Below are 21,131 nucleotides of genomic sequence, written 5' to 3'. Positions count from 1 at the left end.
TATTGCGTGGAAAGTATAAACAAAATAAAAAAAAAAAAGTTAAAATAAAAAATAATAATCAAGAAAATAACAAACTGTTGAGTGAACAAAAACAAAACAGGACGGGCCTTAATATGTACCTGAGTCGTTTGTTTTTAACTACAAACGATTAATATTCGTGAGAATGTTAAAATAAAAAAACAAATAATTAAATAAATATCCACGCCCGCGGCCCCGCGCAATTTAAAAGTAATTGGTTTATTAGATAGAAATGAAAAATGATTAGAGCGATGAATTAACATCAATTGTCAAAATACTTTATGTTAACTTTTTAATGTCTCTTTTAACTGACTTATTTTTTTGTTTTATATTTGTTTATTTTTTTTTTTTTATCACTTTACGCCTGAATTTATTGTTAATATTTTTTTTTGACAAGTAAAAATAATGTATTGCAATGTGAGGAAGAAAGTGAAATTGCGAGAGCGAGAGAGAGTGAGAAAGAGAGAGAGAAAGAAATAAAACAGAGATAAAAAAAAAAGAAATTAATGAACATTGACAGTAATAATGCATTATTATCAGTGCGTATAGTGAAAATAAATAAAAAAAAGATTAAATAAACAAAATAACAATCAAGTAATACCGCGTGATCGTCTTCTCGAGGTAAGAAAGACCTCATTGTACAAAGCTAAGTAGAGAAAAGAACACGTGTAGCCGTTCAGTGTGGGCACAATGCAAGATTAGATGAATTTTAAAAATCAATTATACAAACTAGTGGAGATAAATATTAAGATGCGATAAAATAACAAACGATTTATAAGACTGAGCTTGCCAAAAGCGTTAACGCAATTATAGAACTGAATAGGCTGCGTGTATTGAGGCTCACATTTATCACTAATTGTTTGATTAAATATTTAACTCCCGATTGGTTTGAGTCAGCAAATATATTTAAATATGATATATATGTATATGATGTATACGAATTGACAATAAGTGTAATGAATGAGAGTCCAGTTATATTAGAAGACGATACGTATGAAATAGTTTAGATCTGAAGAAGCCCAGAGCTCACTCGAACTCACTTTTAAATTTCCCCAGAAAATAATTATAGACGAAAAAAGTTGGCGTTTTTTTTTAAATTCAAATCTTGGATAAAAAAAAATTATACTGAAGTTAGGCGACGTCTAATAATTTTTAGATTTTTTTATAAATGAGAAATTATTAAAAAAAAAATATTTGAAAAAATTGCACTTGTAGTTTTTTTAATTTTCTACATATGCATTTTTTTTTTTTTTTTTTTTTTTTTTGTAATTAAACGGGTTAAAAAAAATCTGAAAACTTTTAATTGTCTTCTAACTTAAAAATCATAATTAGCCGGCTAATAATTTTTGAATTTTTTTAAAAACAATAAATTTTGAGAAAAAAAATATTTTAAAAAATTGCACCTATAGGTTTTTTAATTTTCTACATGTGCATTTTTTTTTTTTAATTAAATTGTTGAAAATTAAATTCAAAATCGTTAATTTTAGAATCATAAAGAAATGATACCGAAATTAACCGACTAATAATTTTTGGATTTAAAAAAAAAATTATAAATTATAAAAAAAAAAGGATTTTAAAAAAATGCACTTATGGTATTTTAAATTCTCTATATGTGCATTTTTTTAGTTTTTTTTTTCTACAAATTTAATTGTCGAAAAAAAAATCCGAAAATTGATAATTTTGTCAACTTCAGGAAAAAAAAAAATATTTAATTATTTTTTATAATTTAAAAAAATGCCAACTGCAAGATTCTAACGATAGAAAATAAATAATAAGAAAAAAAAATGTTAACTATTAAGAGCCGCCTGCCAGGAATCAAAATAACTGTAAATTAATATCAAACGAAAGCGTATTATAGCGAGATAATTAATAAAAAAAAAAAAAAACTAACAAATTGTTAAGATCTATTTTTTAAAAAGCGATCGTATATATTTTTTTACTAAGGCAGGCCTTAGTAATTATTGTGGTTCCATGTTTATATGAGAATAATGATAATCATAAATAAATAAACTGTAAAAAGGGAGCCAGGATTATAATATCTGTGATTAACAACAACTTCGTCGGCATATTAACTCACAAATAAATAAATATGATGGGGACTTAATTGTTGGTGTATTATATGACTAATCAAGTAGTAAAACCGTAATAAAATAATAAATTATATCTACTTATTGTATACGTTAACGAGTGAGCTAGAGTTTTAATTCTGCACGGGCAAGTAAATTAAACATCTGTGATAAAATATTAAGCAAAATAATAAGAAAAAAAGTTTAAATAAAAATGAATTCTTAGAAAGATGTACGAAAGAACGAGAGAGGAAGAAAGAAGGCTGTTTTTATCTGTGCATTACGCCAGTTAAATTGACAAGTGTGAGATCGCTAGAGATTATTATTTATTTTTAAAATATGTAAAATATCTGTATTAATATATATATCACTTGTAACAATACCCAAGTTTGCGATACTAAAAGTAGCAGACTCACGATTATTTTACTGTTCGTTTAAATCAGTGGCTTAACTCAGACGTATGTCAGACTAGTGGACAGTAGACGAGACTTCTAATCCAAAGGGCGCGAGTTCGATCCCGGCCAAAGTCAGTTTTAAAACAAATTACTCTAGCAGATCCGAATTACGGTAACTTACCGTAAAATGCGTAATTTATGGTAATATTGCGGCAACTCTTAGTAAATTTGTGGCAACACTGCGGTATTTTAGGTAAGTGCGGCATTTTACCGCAAATTCGTGGTAACATTGCGGTAATTTCCCTTAAAAAGCCGTAAATTGTTGTATATTACCGTAATTTGCCGCAAATTATCATACAATTCGGCAAATTTGCAGTAAAGTCCGGTGTTATTGTGTCAAATTACGGCAATTTACCGTAAAAATGCGTTAATTGACCGCAAATTCGGATCTCCTAGTTACTTACGAGAAAAAAACTTGAAAATATAAGCATAGAAAAATTTAAAAAGTTCTAGACATACATTTTTGAAATTTTTTCTGAATATTTTATTTGGTTATAAAAACAAAAATTTTTTAAATGTCTGCTACTTTTAAAATTATCCAATTTATGACTTAAAGTAGCAGACATTCGACTATTTTAGTGTTTTTTTTAAACGAGTCATTTATCTCAGACGTATGTTAGCCTAGTGGACAGTAGACGAGACTTCCAATTCAAAGGGCGCGGGTTCGATCCCGACCAAAGCCATTTTTAAAATGAATTTTTCTTTATCCCTTAGTCGAAAGTACGCACTTCCCTCCCTAATTTTAAGGCCTAAAGTCTCATTTCCCTCTCCTGGTGGAGTTACACGCGCCCCACTTATATCGCCGGGAGCAAAAAATTTTTTCGTGCCTACGGAAACAGCCGGCTGCTGCCATCTACTGAACGTCTACCACTTTATCAATAAAATTTTTGACGATAACATCATAGATCGTTGCTTTATTTATATATATGTCAGTGTTTTTGTGTCTCGTTGTTTGTGATATTTTAAGTAAACAGTGTACTTGCAATAATAAAATGACTGAAAAAGTATCATCTGATGACTTTATGGACGAGGATGAGGTGATAAAAGATTTTGATGCAGAGGCGAGGTTAATTATTGAAAGTTTATGTATTCATTTATATATTTTTTATTGGCAGGGAAAAAAAACTTGTTCATAGGCATAAATTTATTTCTTTCGAAAAAAAATAATTTTTTTTTATTTTTTATTTTTTATAAGTATAATTATGTCTTTTTTTTTGTTTTGTTTTTGATGCCTGCCCCCGCCGACCAGACGCACTCGCTTCGCTCGTGCTTTCAAATGTCGCGGGGCAGGCATCAAAAACGCAACAAAAAAAAAAAGAGAGACGGAAAAAAATTAAAGTTTTATGTATGTCCGAAAGAGGCGCGTCAATAGGGAGCAAATAAAAAAAACATGGCCGACCTGTCAGCTGAAGGCAGAACGTGGTTGTATTGTTTATAGTATTCAAAAATGTAATTAATAAACGTACTTTCGACCAGGTATAAAGAAAAATCGTATACACCACACGGGAAGATAGTTGAAAGCCCTACCCTGTGTGTCATGATGCCCTCGGCTTCGCCTCGGGCATCTTATCACACAGGGCAGGAATTTCAACTTTCTTCCCTTGTAGTGTAATATACTATTTTACGAGAAAAAAACTTGAAAATATAAGTACAGGAAAATTTGAAAAGTTCTAGACATGCATTTTCGAAATTTTTTTCTGGGTATTTTATTTGGTCGTAAAATAAAAATAAAAAATGTCTGCTACCTTCAGTATCAAAGTTTATGTAATAATATATCTCAGCGATCATCTCGCTCATAAATAAATAAATAAGTAATTACCTGTAACAATCTTTGCGTACGTATTAGAAAAAATATATTATTTATATATATTTATATATAAATGAATGAATAATCAAAAGGAACTTGGCAACACACAAGCGAAGCCTTGCGAGAAAGTTTTATTATAATATTCAAAGACTGTCATTCCAATATATACTCATTTTCTATCACGTACAATGTCATATAATTATTGTTTAATGTTTACGAAAATCTAAATATAAATAATTTATTATTGTTTATAAATTATATGACTTTTCATTCCATAATGAGTTTGACATTCTGGTATAGACTTCGCTTATTTTTGTGGAACATCTGAAAAGAGTACTACAACAACAGTATTATAAGTTCCTTAGAATAATAAATATCGATATTATTAAATAAATAAATAAATAAAATTATTCTAATATGATGAGGCCAGAAAGTTAATGTTTCATTAAATTTATATTTATTAATTGAAGCTTTAATTATTTTAATTGAATTATTAATTATAGAAAAAACGTTGACTTGTTTTCTTTAGGTTATCTAAATTTTTTCATATTTTTAACAATTAAACTGCGAGTTTTAATGCCTGTAGCCAATTTAAACAAAACCAAATTCAAACCAATACGAAAATTATCATCTTCCCTAGGGCAGAAAGTATTCAGATTCTGTCCGCCATTAGTATTCTGCAAAGAGAGTAGAATATTCTAACCTGCGTGTAGTTTTTCAAACTTCTTCCAGAGAGAGAATGAACTAAAACTCTCCCCCACTACCGAAAATTTTTAAACTGCGCGTGCGTAAAGAAAAGTGGGAGAATATTCAGTGCATAGAACACCCAGAGTGGGAGTAAAAGACGGAAACACCCGAAGTACATTCTTTTGATGACAATTTTACTCGAGCCGAAGGCGAATGTCGCAAACGCAGATTTGAATCTTTTACTTCTCTAGTGTGAATACTATTTTTTTTTTGTACATCTGCTCGTTTCTTTTGGCTCCAGGCATTCAAACTTCGAGTTTCAATGCAATTAATTATAAAAAATATAGTGAGCGAAAATTAAAGACGATTTTAGATGCTGGGTGATGGCAGCACTCACCTTCGGCTCAAGTTAACCTCAGCTTCATCTAAAATAGTTTTTTTTTATTTCCCGCCACAAAAACTGAAATTTAAATTTAAAATTTAAAAAATGTAATAATAAGAATAAAAAAATATATATATATAAAAGTATAAAAAAATATCAATGAAACATTAGCGTCGTGACTGGATAATAAAGTGTAATATTAAAAAGCGCAATTGAGTGAGATAAGAATGCATATATACGATAATTAAATACGCTCTAGATGATTTAATTATTTATTTTCCTTTTACAGGATTAATTTAAAAAAAAAAACTATCAAAACAAAATAATAATATTAAATAAATAAATAAAAACTGTCGTGTTTGAGATGATTCCATTTTTAAGGAAGAAATCGATTACTGTTAGTTTGAATATTTTGAAAATTAAATTATTAATTACTAATAAATATATAAATAAATATAGAGGAGGAAATGACGTTTTAATTTGTAAGTTGAATTTAAAATAACGCACACTTTAGTTTTGAATCAATAAATATAAATAAAAATATATAAATATAATATACGTCGTTTTCTCGCTCTAATATTTACACTATAATTATTATGAAAGTAGAAAACAGATTATAGGTCGCAAATTATTATTACGATGAGAATTTATAAATAAATACGCACAATAATTACACGTGCTGATTAATTCAAATACCCGACAACGTTAATTTATTTACTTATGTTGTATTTATACATATATGTATATTTTTTTTATCGTTTCAACTCTTATATTGTTTATTTTTACTGTACATCAATATTATAATTTTTATGTCATATATTATTTTTAACAGTTTAATCAAACATATATATATATATATATTTTTTTTTTTATTTTTAATGGTATTTATATTCTCATCAATTGTGCGACGACTAGTTAATTAGAATACATTATGGAGTAAAAAAAAAAGTTTTAAAATAAAGACCACGATCTGCAGGCGGACCGCGGTGTTTAGTTACCCGCACAATCGCAAAATGATATTTTAAAATTTGAATGTACGAAAAAAAGAATAGTGGAAAAATTACAGATTCAAATAGCAACAGTTCCTCTACTTCGAAACTGTAGAAATTATATTACTTTTGAACTGCAGCAATTACTCATAAATTATTAAAGTTAATTTCAGTTTTAAATGGAGTTTCATTTAAAATAAAGTTTCATTCAATTAAAAATACATTAAAAACTGTTAAATTTTGTATCTATCGCACGGAAAAAAATTTTGGTTACTCTGACCACAATATTGTAGTAAAAAATTGTAGTAGTGAGTACTCAAATATATAGTAATGGATACTACATAAATAGTACCGACGTTACTGAGGTAAAAGACCCAATACCTGATCAGGGAACAGGTATCAGATCACTCCATGTATTTTTGTAGATATATTTAGTAAAATTCAGTAAATATAGATTTACAAATACATGAGTGATCGGGTACTGGGTCTCTTACCTTACACGTGGTTGAGGTTATGCCAAGTTGGAGTTTGCAATTTTTTACTACAACTTTTAGTAACCTCAACTACAGCTTCTGTTGTAGCAACTACAATTTTTCCCGTAGGTACATGAAGAAATTATTTTTGTTTGAAATACTGTGTCATAGTAAAGCTGCACCATGTTGGCCTCCTAACAGAAATAGAAATAAACGCATGGAAAGATTACTATGGCCATAGTAGAATTTACTATGGTTATAGTAATTTGTAATATGATCACTGTAAATTTTACTATGGCCATAGTAATTTTTTTATGCGTTTATTTCAATAGGGTGGCCACGAACCGGGAATACCGGGAATTATCAGGGAATTTAATGCAACCGGGAAATATCATGGGAATGTCAGAGAATTTCGAAAAGTATCCGGGAATTAAATTGTAACAGTTCAAAATTTAAAAAATTTTAAGTATACACTAGTTATAAAAATTAAGGGATCTCAAAAAAATTGCAAATTTTAAAGTGACTTTCAACAGGTTGTAACTCGAAGGAAAATGGTCATACGACAAAAACAAAAAAGGCAAATTGTAGCTTCAAGTGTCTAGTTTTCTGATCTGGTCTTTAAATTTTTTTATTATGTGCGGTTCCGGAGTAATCCTAAGAAAACTATCGAAAAAGAAATTTACCAAATTTTTGCTCGTCTTAAAAACGGTCTTCGAGCTTCAATTAATTTTTTTCGATAATTATGATTGATTTTTGATTGCTCCGGAACCGTGCATAATAAAAAAATTTAAAGACCCAGATCAGAAAACTAGACACTTGAAGCTACAGTTTGACTTTTTGTTTTTATTGTACGACCATTTTCTTTCGAGTTACAAATTGTTGAAAATTACTAAAAAATTTGAAATTTTCTTAATATCCCTTAATTTTTGTAACCAGTGTATTTTTAATTTATTTAAATCATAAAATTTCTTATTAAATATTTTAACTTACACATTTTTAACATCGAATAATCAAAAGTAGGCAATTTTAATTTATTTTATTGCCATTTTTTGTGGTTTCTCTTATGATTTAATTATCAAATTTAATTATTAAAAATGAAAATATAATGAAAACTTTGAATATCTAAATGATACAGATAAAATTTCCAAATCAGGGAAAAATGTGAAAAACTTTACTCGAAAACCGGGAAATATCAGGGAATTTTTAAATCATTTCTTTGTGGCCACCTTGATTCAATTTCCGTCTGGTGGCTAACATGGTCCGGGGTTACTATGACACCATAGAATTTCAAACAAGAATAATTTATCCGTGTAATTATTTTATTACAAGAAGTAGTTTCAATTATTACACTGCAAACTACAACCGAAGTTTTTTATACGAGGGCGTTGTTTTTTGAACTAAAAACTGTAATTTTTCCACTGCTCTCTTTTCCGTGTAAAAAAGAAAACCAATCGACCATCCGAGATTTAAAAAATAAAATAACTCGGACAAAAGTATTATAATTATCTACAATCATACTTGTTTAATACAACTTAAAAATTATTTATTAATAATAATATGATTGTTCTCCGCGCTGCTGTATTTAAATATCACTATTATAAATAACTGGTATATATTCTCATTGAATTTATTGTTTTCCTTTTGTCAATTGTTTGCAATTATTGATAACAATTTAAAATTTAAACGCGATGAAGTGTTTAAATTTAAAATTAATATTTTCTTGTTTTAAAGTAGATTGAGACACTACATAAATTTAATAAATAAATATGAAGATAAAAAAATACAAAAAAATACAAAAACAATTTAAAAATATTGTCGCTGTTTGTTGTTAAATTGTGTCTCTTAATAAATCTGTACCAAGACAAGATCGATGGTAATAATAATAATGTAATAATTATGTAAAATATATCACTTTGGTATCATATTTAATGTCCATATTAATTATTAATATCAGTCTGTAGTCGGGTCAGATGACTTAACTTTAATAAGTTACTAAAAATAAATTCAATATGTCTGATATTGATTTTACATAATTTTTAAATTATTATTATTATTAGATCAATACACAATGTATTTAATCATTTAAAACGAATTTAAATAAAGAAATAATTTGTGTGCGGTAATTGGAGTTATTAATTTTATTATTCCTGTCAATTTTAATCTATTATATTTTTCGTAATTTACAGTTTTTATTTTGTAATCTATATTATTAAGAGAATAAGGAAAATTTTGTTCCCGCCATATCTATATGATAGAATTAGTAAATGATATTGAAATTGGTATCATTAGATAGGTCTTGACTTGAATTTGTGCCCTTTCATAGTTTAAACTCTTTTTAATTGCCAAGTATTCAGATAAATAGATTTATCTATATCATTCGAATTACATTTAAATTACGCGGGAAAAAAGACGATCGTATTTATTTTCTTTAAATAAATTAATACTTTAATTATTCCGCCACTAAATATGACTGAATGTCACTGAATATATAGCTATATTATTTATATCACGTTACTCATTCAACAATGACAGATTTTTCTACTCCCTTTTGGTTTTAGAAAGCTTCTCAAAGCCAAAAAAGTGTGGATAGAAAAAAAAAGGATTCATTGACACAAAAAATCTTCACTCGCCTAAAGAAAATTTTTACTTACCCCAATAAATTTTTTGCATTGTGAATTAAAAACAAAAATTTATTTAGAACTAGAAAAAATTACTCGGTGCAAGGAATTATTTCTCGACCAAAAATATATTTTCTCGCCCCAAGACAATTTTTGTATTTAAATGATACTGCATAAAATTTCTTTACTAAATATGACTGAATGTCGCTGAATTTTAGGTGACTTTCATATAACTTTTAGATTACTTCCCGCTAAAAAAATTCAAGAAACTGAAGAATTCAAGGAACTTGAAAACAGCAGGAAGTTTTGGGACCGACCTGCAAAATCAACAATTTTCCATATTTTTTTTTATTATCCTTAAGTCCTGGAAGTAATTTGTGTGTTTAATTTTATAAATCGATTAAATACTTTCAAAGATATTAAACATTTATTGAGGATAAGAGACGTCAATTTCGTTTAAATTGTAAGTAATTTAGGAATATTAAGAATTCATCTCAATTAATTCTATCTACTTTTAGTGATCATATATTAATTATTATTCTATTTAAATATAACTAATTGTTTTAATTTTTAAATACTTTATAATAAAAAAGGTCTTTGAGCTCGAAAACCCCGGGAAGTTTTGGGACTGGCCCACAAGGCCAACCACTGCCCAGATTTTTTTTTCCAATAAATCAATTACAAAAAAAAAAGAAAAATAATTTGGAATAAATAAATAAATCATAAGTAGAAAAAAAATTTTAAAATTCGTATTTAGATAAATGAAAAATCTGTACGCGCATTTTTTTAAATTTGATTATTTGAATTTATTTATTTATTTATTCAAAATTTATAAATTGTCTCATGTCTGCTATACATTTACATGATCCTGAAATCAACAGACAATTGAAAATTTTCGGATTTTTTTTTCAACAAATCAATGACACAAAAAAAAAAAAAACTAAAAATATGCACATGTAGAAAATTTAAAAAACCATAGGTGCAATTTTTCCAAATATTTTTTTTTTATAATTCATCGTTTCTTAAATAATCAAAAAACTATCAGTCATCAAAAAACTTCACTATCAATGAGGGTGAATGTAGCAGCCATCAGACAAATTTAAAATTATAAATAAATAGAGTAAACAATTAATGACCGTGAAGTTAGCCGACACCCGCCATTTTAAAAATGAAAAAGCTTATAACTTTAGAAAAAAAAAAATTTTCAAATTTAAAAAAAATGCTCGTGTAGATTTTTCAATTTTCTAGACGAGTATTTTTATAAAAAGATCAAAAAATAAATACTCGAGGTACAATTTGAAATTAAATTTTAAGATTACTGATTTTGTATTCAAAAGGTTTTACAAACCTCATTACTTTTTGATTTTTATATATAATTTTTCGAAATCTAGACGAGTATTTTTTTTATTTTTCACTTTTCCAATTTTTTAATCTGGAAATTAACCGTTTTCGAATAAAATGTCTTGTAATTTAAAAGAAAACAAAAATTTTGAAATTTCGAAAAAATACTCGTGTAGAGTTTTCAATTTTCTAAACGAGTATTATTTTTAAACGATCAAAAATACTCGAATTGTTATTTTAAATAAAAATTAATTAATAAAAATATCAATTATAATTTTTTTTTTATATTATATTTTTCAAATTATTAAAATGATTATAACTCGGATTTTAGCGACTTGACTCGTTGGACTTTTTTCGAAGGGAATAAAATTTCCTATAAAATTTCTATCAACATTTTTGATGTACTTTCATTGGTTTATGTTCTGCATGCCAATAAAGGTAAATTTCATAGGAAAAATGAGTTCCGCAACGGACACAAGTGAAACAGCTGGAATTACAGCTAAGTAACTATGGGCACTTTTGAAGAACACCAAATGCCCTACAATTTGCGACCAAAACCGCCTTGATATCATGAAACGCAGCTGAGTATTAGAAAGTTGAAAAAAAAAGTAATTTAATTTACGTGTATTTTAAATGGGAAATCTTTGAAATCAAATGGCAAGTACTTAGCATTGGAATTAAGAGCTCATATTTGGTGAGAAATTTTTTTTTCGATGAAGATTGCTCAATCTAGGACTCTAATATTTTTTTTCCTCCGGTATTATCTGTTACTTTCGATTGAAAGAGTCTCAGAAATCGCCAGTTAAATTCTCTGGAAATCCCAGAGAAATCCCATAGTCAAGTTCTCTGGAAATCCCAGAGAAATCGCATAGAAATCCCATAGAAAATATAGACCCAGCAGTCGGAGTTGTAAAAAAAATAGAATTATCGCAAGTTAAATTCTCTGGAAATCCCAGAGAAATCCCATAGAAATCCCATAGAAAATATAGACCCAGCAGTCGGAGTTGTAAAAAAAATAGAATTATCGCAAGTTAAATTCTCTGGAAATCCCAGAGAAATCCCATAGAAATCCCATAGAAAATATAGACCTAGCACTCGGAGTTTAAAAAAAAAATAGAATTATCGCAAGTAAAATTCTCTGGAAATCCCATAGAAATCCCATAGAAAATATAGACTCAGAGATTTGAGATTTTGCTTGAGCACTTAAAAAAAAAAACTTTTGCGGAAATGAATCACCCTAATATATATATATATATATATAAAATATTATTTGAAATTTCAAAATTTGTAAACAGCGTCAAAGCTTTTTAATTTTGTCGTAAGTACACTCTCGTAGTCATAAATACGGGAGCCTCCGACTATAAATTTTAAAAACAAATTAGCTTTTGATTAATTATAAATTTATGAATTTTTATTTAAAATAACAATTCGAATATTTTTGATCGTTTAAAAATAATACTCGTTTAGAAAATTGAAAACTCTACACGAGTATTTTTTTGAAATTTCAAAATTTTTGTTCTCTTTTAAATTACAAGACATTTTATTCGAAAACGATTTCGAAAAATTATATATAAAAATCAAAAAGTAATGAGGTTTGTAAAACCTTTCGAATACAAAATCAGTAATCTTAAAATTTAATTTCAAATTGTACCTCGAGTATTTCTTTTCTGATCTTTTTATAAAAATACTCGTCTAGAAAATTGAAAAATCTACACGAGCATTTTTTTCAAATTCGAAAATTTTTTTTTTTTTTTCTAAAGTTATAAGCTTTTTCATTTTTAAAATGACGGGTGTCGGCTAACTTCACGGTCATAAACAATTAACACAATAAAATTTGAAAAAAATGTGCATTTTTTAAATTTTCAAATTAACAAGTGCATTTTTTTCAAATCATTTACTCTAATTATTTACAATTTTAAATTTCTCTATCTGCTACATTCACACTCATCACTATCATCCATCTACTCATAAAAAACTATCCAGCAATTAAAAATTGGCGCGCAAAAACGAAACACAAGTAGCGCCATTATTCGAACGATCACGCGGTGCTTCCGTTTTAACTTCCGTTGGTCAGCAGGTCAACCACGAGGGTCGTTGCAAGACGAGAAGTGCACGCGCGTGTATCACCCGAAAGGGTGATGAATGCGTGCTTACTACCGGCGCTCTTACATATATACTCACATATATATACACACACATAATATACACACACCTACTGCTGTGACAATCCTGCGACAAAGACAGAAAACACGAGTACTCATGTTCCTAGAAAAGGGAGAACAAATTCGGCGGACTAACAGTCAGTACACAGTAGTAAGTGTTGCCGCACCGCCATATTGAATTACTCGTTGATTTTTGTGCGAAGGTGGCGCGTGTTTTTCTCATTCTCCTGATTTTTATTAATCTCATACACATCCCTCCCAGTAGACAACATTACCCCCAATAAATAAATAAATAAATAATTAAATACGTCATAAGTAAATGTAAATAAACTCATATTATTTACATATGCGAGCCAACAAATATATGAGAAAATGCCGCGATTTAAAGACATTGTGAAAACGTGTAAAAATAGTGCGTGCTCAAGTAGTAAACGGTCAAGTGTGTGATGTTGGTCATTGTCCCCCGTTTATTATTTAATTAAAAAAAAAAAACACTCGAGAGAATGAAAAAAAAAAACATATGTGTAAATGTCAAATATGTTTTCCGATCCTGAGTATTTAATTACTGAGTTATAAATTAATATTTAATTTATCAGTAATTGCACCGGGTCTGTAAAAAATTGCCTGTAATCAATAAATATTTTTATCAACACAACCTATAAATTGAGGTAATTATATATTTTATATATATATATTTTATAAGGAATAATTTAATATTTCATTGAGTTTTGAGTTCTTAGGTAATGGGGTTTTATTTTTTAAAAATAGAATCCTAATAATAAAACAATAACATTTTTATTTCCAATAAAAAAGTACACATTCGCAGCACGTCCTTGGCATTCTTCCTAATTTATATATATATATATATACATATGTGCAAGAATGTGTTTTTTAATTGAAGCATATAAATATTATTGATATTTATTTAAATTTTAAAAAAATAGAACCAAGTAATGGCAATTAATTGTACAATTATCCGGCAAAGTAACGCGCGATAGTAGACAATTGCGATATTCATGATTGTAAGATAAAGAAAAGCCACGTATATAATAAGAAGGAGAACGATATATATATAAAAAAAGACGGCAGTAGCAAAAGAGACTGAAAAAGGAGGGAAAGAGCGAGGTCGCGCACGGTTGTCGGCCCGAAATGACAGTAATTACGTGAAATCGACTCGACATACAAACATGTTGCGATCTTACTATGTAGCATCTCAACACAAGTATCGTAAGGTCTTTTATTTACCATAAATCTTAATATTAACATATGTGTTGATGTAATCTAAAACTTAATATATTTTTTTATCATCTCCAGTTTTGATGTCCGTCCGGGGTTGAGGTTGGTGAGGTCGCCGGTGAAAAATCGATTTCCCGATGTACACACGTATGTACCGGGGGTTTGTGTATACACGTCCATTTGTATGGATGTGGATATATGTATATATATTACAATTACAAAAAAAACGTCCAGATATTGGAAAAGGGAAAGGGAGAGATACGGGAAATTGGTGAAAAAGCCAGGGGTAGGGTAGGAGTATTGGATATGTTATGCATTGGAATGAGAATAACTTTTGGTCGCGCCCCCGCTGACGGTACAGCGTTACGGGTTTCGACAATCTGAAGTAAATGAAAGCAGCTAAGCGGGGAGAGACGAACAGAAAGAGCGAGTTGATATGAGTAGAGTTGAGTTTAGTAAGAGAGCAGAGTAAGAGCGAAATCGTGGGCAGGAGGACAAGGGTCCGAGGGGAGAAGTAATTAATGTGCGACAGTGTCCCCTCTCCTACACACCAATGGAACGAACGAACAGCAAACGAACAAAACGTCCATATCCATTCGCTTTACTCTGTCTACTCACTACTGTACTCCACATCTACTCTTTCTCGCCGTCTCACTTGCTCTTTTTTTTTTTTTTATTATTATTTCTCGTGGTTTAGTTTGTTGCTTTGGAGCAACTCCTCTTTCCCTCCTTCGGCTCCTCTATCATCCCCTGTCCCCTGTCCCCGTTACCGTTCCCGTTCCCTCCCCAGTCGACAGAAACCTCGTCCTCCTCCCCCCTCGGTTACTTTTCAGTCCTGCTCTCTACGCTTAGCTGCCATTGTGCGGAGACGCCACTTCCGAAGCATCAAATTTAATTCTTCGATACATACCGTTTTCGAGTAATGTTAAGTGACTTACATTTGGATATCGCTGAGGTATGTCGTCATCATACTCTGACAGTAGACACGATGCGAGATATCTTATTATTAAAAATATACACCACATATTTGTTTTAGATTTTTTTTTACAACAATAATCTCTATTATTATCATTTTTTCTTACGACGATCTTGATTACATCAATAATAAATACTTGCTTGATACTAAGGGACACCAATTGTAATTTAAACAAGAGGTTAGAACGTTGTCCCGTAATTGACCTGCAGGCAATCGTAGACGTGGACATTTCGGTCTAGTTTACAATAAATATTCATATTAAATTAATTATTTCATGTAGTTAATTAATTGTACAATCAATTATCATAATTTAAATTCTCAGTGCCGTTTGTTTATTACATTGAATTTTAAATATTAAATATTTACTCATATTTAATTTAATGTAACACGTTTTTTTTATATATTTATATTTATAAATATGTAATTGTTTTTTAAATTTTATTATTACAGGGCAGTGACATCTAGAGAAATGGAAGCTATGGATTTAGATGGAGATTCTGTTGTTGACTTGAGTGTCAGGTGAGTCGTTATGTTGTTTAAACATTTGTTTTAACGAATACACTTATCAATAAATTTACGCTGGTGATAAGCGTTACGTAAAAATAAAAGGAAACAGGTTTTTTTATCTTTTAATTTTTGAAAATTGTTTATTCAGTATTTGAATAATAAGCGATTACTTATTTTTATTTATTTATTTATTTGCAGTAGCGTAAGACGAGAGTCGTCTTCAGCCTCAAGTAACCTCAGTGGAGATCCTGGTGTACCATTGAATCTGGGTATTAATTATTCATCGAATGCTAATAATAATTCGGATAATAATATATTAGAGCCGAGAAATATTCAAAATTCTTCCCGCGGTATTTTGGCTCCGAAAACTGGAGAAGACAGAAGACCGAGACGCATTCTGAGACCTAGGACTGAAAAAAGTTACGCGGAAAGTCCTGATGAGCCCAGAATTAATGGATATGTTAATGGGAATAATTCAGACAGTGATGAAGGAGAAATGCCGCCTCTATTACCAATAAAAGAATTGTCCTCGGATGAATTGGCGGAGCGGGAAAAAAATTTGCGTAAACTTAAAGAAGATTTGAGATCTGAGGAAATGAAATTGGTGTTATTGAAAAAAATAAAACAGTCGCAACAGCTCAAAGAAAATATCGCGGCAATACCACCCAAGGTTGCTAATAAAATACCTCCACCTGTAACAGTTCAACCGGTAGCTCACAGGTACTTTTAATTAATTATTTTTAATTTATTTATGATAATGAAGTTACCAGATGATACTAAAGTCAGCCGACGTCTAATAATTTTTGGATTCTTTTTAAAACAATAAATTATAAGAAAAAAAAATATTTGAAAAAATTGCACCTATAGTTTTTTAAATTCTCTACATGTATATATTTTATTTTTTTGTAATTGATTTGTTGAAAAAAAAAATCCGAAAATTGTTAATTGTCTGTCAACTTTAGGATTATAGTTACCAGGCAATTGACAATAATTGAATTTTAAGAAAAAAAATAAATAGAAAAATGCACATGTAGGAAATTTAAAAAACTATAGGTGCAATTTTTTTAAATATTTTTTTTTTCTAAATTTATCGTTTTATAAAAATCTAAAAATTATTAGAAGGCTAATTATGATTTTTAAGTTAGAAGACAATTAAAACTTTTCAGATTTTTTTAAACCAATCAATTACAAAAAAAAAATAAATCTAAATATATGCACGTGTAGAAAATTTAAAAAACTATAGGTGCAATTTTTTCAAATATTTTTTTTTTCTAAATTTATCGTTTTTAAAAAAATTCAAAAATTGTTAGTCGGTTAACTTCAGTATCATCGGCTAATTGCAGTATCATGAATTATTTTTGTAATTAATAAATTTTAATTTATTTTTATTAGTCACAGAATAACTAAAGCACCGCCACCTTTGCTCCGGGGCCAGCCGGCACCGAGTCGCAGCAGTAGTTTACATGCTCCACCTCCGGGAATGCTTTTGCCGCCAAATGCCGGACGAAGTCCTACGTCGAGTACGGGAATGCCGCCGAATATGGTGATACCACAGCCACCTCATCCACGAACTCGGCCTCCTAGTGTCTCTGCAAATGTACCAACGTATCATGCGCTACCTGACAGAACTGAACGATCCACTAAAGACCCAACACCTGTACCCGCGCACCAGGTAATTTTTATTAATTTTCATTTATTTATTATTCAAGGGCTTTCTCAGACAATGCCCCCCCCCCTCCCCCTACTTTTTAAAAATATTCAATGACGGACTGTCATGACTAATAATCTTTTATTAATTAATTAAAAAAAACTAAAGCCAAGAGATTTAAAAAAAAATAATTCTGAAGACAATTAAAAATTTTTGGATTTTCGTCAACAGATCAATTTAAAAAAAAAAAAAAAAAAAAAAATGCACATGTAGAAAATTAAAAAAACTACAAGTGCAATTTTTAAAAAAATTTTTTTTTTATAATTTCTCATTTTGAAAAAAATAAAAATTTTTATCAATTGTGAGTAATTTTTTTAAAATCTACGGTCTCCTTTTTTCGATTAATGCTTTAATTTTTTTTTTTAATTAATTAATAAAATTTTATTACGGCTGTGTCAGTTCACGGTCACTGAATATTTTTAAAAAATGGCGGGTATTGTTTGAGAATGATCTTAAGTGTAAGAATACTAACAATTTAAAAAAATTATAAATCGATAAATGAAATAATTTGTGAGATACCAATAATTTGTTGTGTAATTACAAAGCAGCTTGTTGTTGGATCTCAAGAAAGTAAAACTACGACAGCAATTAATACTCCTGTAATTCCTGAGCAGGTATTTTGACGTTATTAAATTAACGTATGAAGCAAGCATTTTATAAATCATTATTATTATTACCGTAGTTCAATTGTTTTAAATTTTCCACTAAATAAGTAGTAAAAAATAAAGAGCGACTGAGAAAAAATAAAATATTTTTATTTTAAATCAAGGAAAGGCCGAGGGAGGACAGTCAGAGGCCAGCCCAGCGTCAAGCAGCAGCAAAATTAGCATTGAGAAATCAGTTGGAAAAAACACTGCTGCAGATACCGCCACCAAAACCTCCACCTCCGGAGATGCACTTCGTTCCCAATCCATCAAACACAGAATTTATTTATCTTGTTGGATTGGAGCATGTCGTTGACTTTATCACTAAAGAACCGGCCATACCACCACCACCAGAACCCTTCGAGTGCACCCAGTGTAAGACTGATTTTACGCCTGTATGGAAGTGGGAAAAACCTGCGACGAACGGGAAAAAAGAAGGACCACGTGGACAGCACGCGACATTCCTACGACCTCCCGCTGGACGTGATCCTAGAGTTATTTGCGAGCATTGCGTTACTACAAATGTTAAAAAAGCGCTTAAAGCTGAACATACTAATCGGTAATTTACTTTTTTTTTTTTTATATTTATTTTTAAGGGTCACGAGGAGTCTAGTCTATAAGATCCCAGTATTTTTTATCAGCTAGAGAAATAAAACCAATTAATTTATACATAGAATTTTAATTTATAAAAAAATTTTATTTTATAAAAAGTAAAATTATTTTTTTAAATTGAGTTTAAAATTTTCTACTAGAAATTTGAAAATTATCGAAAAAAAAGTGTAATTGGTTTTTTGTAAATATTGACTTGATCGAAAAATTACAAGAGACCTTTTTTGTAGCCCTTTAAATTCTCTACAAAAAAGATATCTTGTACTTTTTTTTTAAACTGAATATTTATGGAGATCTTTGGAGTTTAAAATTTTCTACTAAAAATTTCCAAATTACCGAAAAAAAAGTGTGATTGGTTTTTTATAAATATCTTTGTAAATATCGACTTATTTGAAAAATTACAAGAGAACTTTTTTGTAGCCCTTTAAATTCTCTACAAAAAAGATATCTTGTACTTTTTTTAAAAACTGAATATTCATGGAGATATTGGAGTTTAAAATTTTCTACTAGAAATTTACAAATTATCGAAAAAAAAGTGTGATTGGTTTTTTATAAATATCTTTGTAAATATCGACTTATTTGAAAAATTACAAGAGACCTTTTTTGTAGCCCTTCAAATTCTCTACAAAAAAGTTATCTTGTATTTTTTTTTTAAACTGAATATTTATGGAGATATTTGGAGTTTAAAACTCTGGGGTCTTCTGGTTCCTACGTGACTATCAAGAGTAAATCCAATAAAATAATGAGATTATTAATTTGTTAAAATAAATATTTCAGATTAAAAACAGCTTTTGTAAAAGCACTACAGCAAGAACATGAAATGGAACAAAAATTAGCCCAAGCGGCAAGTCCGAGTCCCGATCCACCAGCACCAAAACCGGTTCCAAAGGCTGTAACTCCAACAAGACGAGTAGCAACACCACCAGCACCTCAACCATCAGTTCAACAAGTTCCTCCACCAGCCCCAACTCCACCCACACAAAAACTCCAAGACCATCCTCTAGTAAAACTCGCCGAAAGCGGTAAATTTTCTCCCCATCACGCAGCAGCGGCTGCTGCACTCCAGCAACAACTGATAAGAGGTAATGATTTTTTATCTCATAGTTTATTTATGAATTGTGTGTCTTACCCCTTTTTAAAAGTATTGAATTACTCGGCAGAATTGACCAAGTCTCAAGTACCAGGATTACCACAGCATCAGCCACTACCGGCTCACATGATGCCACAATTTAATCCGCTTCTGTATCCTTATCAACTTGCGATGGCTCAAGCTGCCGGAAGTAAAGGAATGGTCGAGTTGCAACGTCAAGCTGCCGACTTACAACGTCAATATCTACTTGACATGATACCTTCCCAAGCATCACAAGGCCAAGGCAATCAAGCGCCATCACGAGCACACCCTCACAATTGGAAGACGTAACCGAGTGCATAGCAAGAAGCTCGAGATTCAAGGGCCAGAAAGCACAAGTGAAAAAATGTTAAGTAACGTCGCCTTGAAGCAGCTTCAATAAATATAAATATATATATAAATAATAATAATATTTAAACAAAATAAAATAAAATAAATAATAAAAAAAAAAACTGACGGAAACTGCTCAAGATAATCCACACACCAAAGGACACGCAGTATATCTTATAATTTGTGTGCTTGTATCGGACACTGTGACGATAGCTAACTAATTAAATGGCCAGTGAGTGTTTGTTATTTTTTTTTTTGTCATCAACATCATGCTGGAGAAAAAAGAAAAGGTTATTAATTATTATCTTAAACAGTCGTTATATTTTTAACTTAAGTACTGACAGTACCAGGCCCTTGACGAGCTTCAGGTATAGCGATAACTAAATAATATTATTAATTATTATTATTATTAATAATAATATTCTCCCATAAACGATAATTGTTTTTGGTTGAGAATAAATATTAAAATTAAACAACTGGCGTTTAAAATAATAAATCTTTTAAAATAAATTTTTTTAAGCACTTCAATATGATCTTTAGTCATCGGTACCATTGTCTTTTGTCCGATGGCAGTACCTGTATTCTGTGTATATCCTTTATTATTATTAATATTAATATTATTTTTTTTTTTCGTTTGTTTAAACTGTGAGTATAATTAATAATTAAGTAAAATTATAATAAATTTTCCCTAACGTCCGAATTGTCAGTGAAAATTAATCCTCTTACGGTATATGAGTGGGAATGAATGAGTTAATTAGTGTAGCGAGGACTGATATTAATTATCGTTTTTTTTATTTTTATTTTTATTTTGTGTGCGATAAAGTGTATTAATATACACGTTGTGTCACAGTCAAAGACTTAAACTCGCGCACAAATAGAGTCAATATGTGTGTCTCTTAATTATTTGATGGAAAAGACCGAGATTGATATTAAAATGAGGATGTTAAGTTGCTGGAACGTTTTATTAAACATTGAGTGTATTTGAATTCATTAT

At 29.5% G+C, this 21,131-nt stretch overlaps 1 protein-coding gene across 11 annotated transcripts; it reads left to right on the top strand.

The window, feature by feature from the left end:
• Positions 1–12,959: 12,959 nt before the first annotated feature.
• Positions 12,960–20,160, top strand: LOC130671207 (transcriptional repressor p66-beta). Of its 11 annotated transcripts, none has more exons than XM_057474947.1 (8): positions 12,961–13,666; positions 15,661–15,729; positions 15,919–16,437; positions 17,110–17,389; positions 17,971–18,039; positions 18,195–18,628; positions 19,456–19,760; positions 19,821–20,160. In XM_057474947.1, exons 2-8 carry the CDS (start codon positions 15,680–15,682, stop codon positions 20,096–20,098), a joined length of 1,935 nt encoding a protein of 644 aa, XP_057330930.1. In that variant the 5' UTR covers positions 12,961–13,666; positions 15,661–15,679; the 3' UTR covers positions 20,099–20,160. The 11 variants fall into 11 exon arrangements, with proteins under 11 accessions (XP_057330925.1, XP_057330930.1, XP_057330927.1 ...); XM_057474948.1 differs by lacking the exon at positions 12,961–13,666 and adding an exon at positions 14,365–14,381; XM_057474946.1 differs by lacking the exon at positions 12,961–13,666 and adding an exon at positions 15,037–15,189.
• Positions 20,161–21,131: the final 971 nt, after the last annotated feature.

This window comes from Microplitis mediator, chromosome 7, assembly GCF_029852145.1.
Source record: "Microplitis mediator isolate UGA2020A chromosome 7, iyMicMedi2.1, whole genome shotgun sequence".
NCBI classification, from domain to species: Eukaryota; Metazoa; Arthropoda; class Insecta; order Hymenoptera; family Braconidae; genus Microplitis; species Microplitis mediator.
The sequence above is the reverse complement of the archived record's forward strand: the minus strand, read 5'-3'. Positions and strand labels throughout refer to the sequence as shown.

Bases quoted from the DNA above. Each gene is read 5' to 3' on its own strand.
- LOC130671207 (XM_057474942.1), top strand. From the start codon at position 15,680: ATGGAAGCTATGGATTTAGATGGAGATTCTGTTGTTGACTTGAGTGTC. The intron at 16,438-17,109 runs GTACTTTTAATT...TATTTTTATTAG, and splicing joins GTTCAACCGGTAGCTCACAG to TCACAGAATAACTAAAGCAC. The intron at 18,629-19,455 runs GTAATTTACTTT...TAAATATTTCAG, and splicing joins AAAGCTGAACATACTAATCG to ATTAAAAACAGCTTTTGTAA.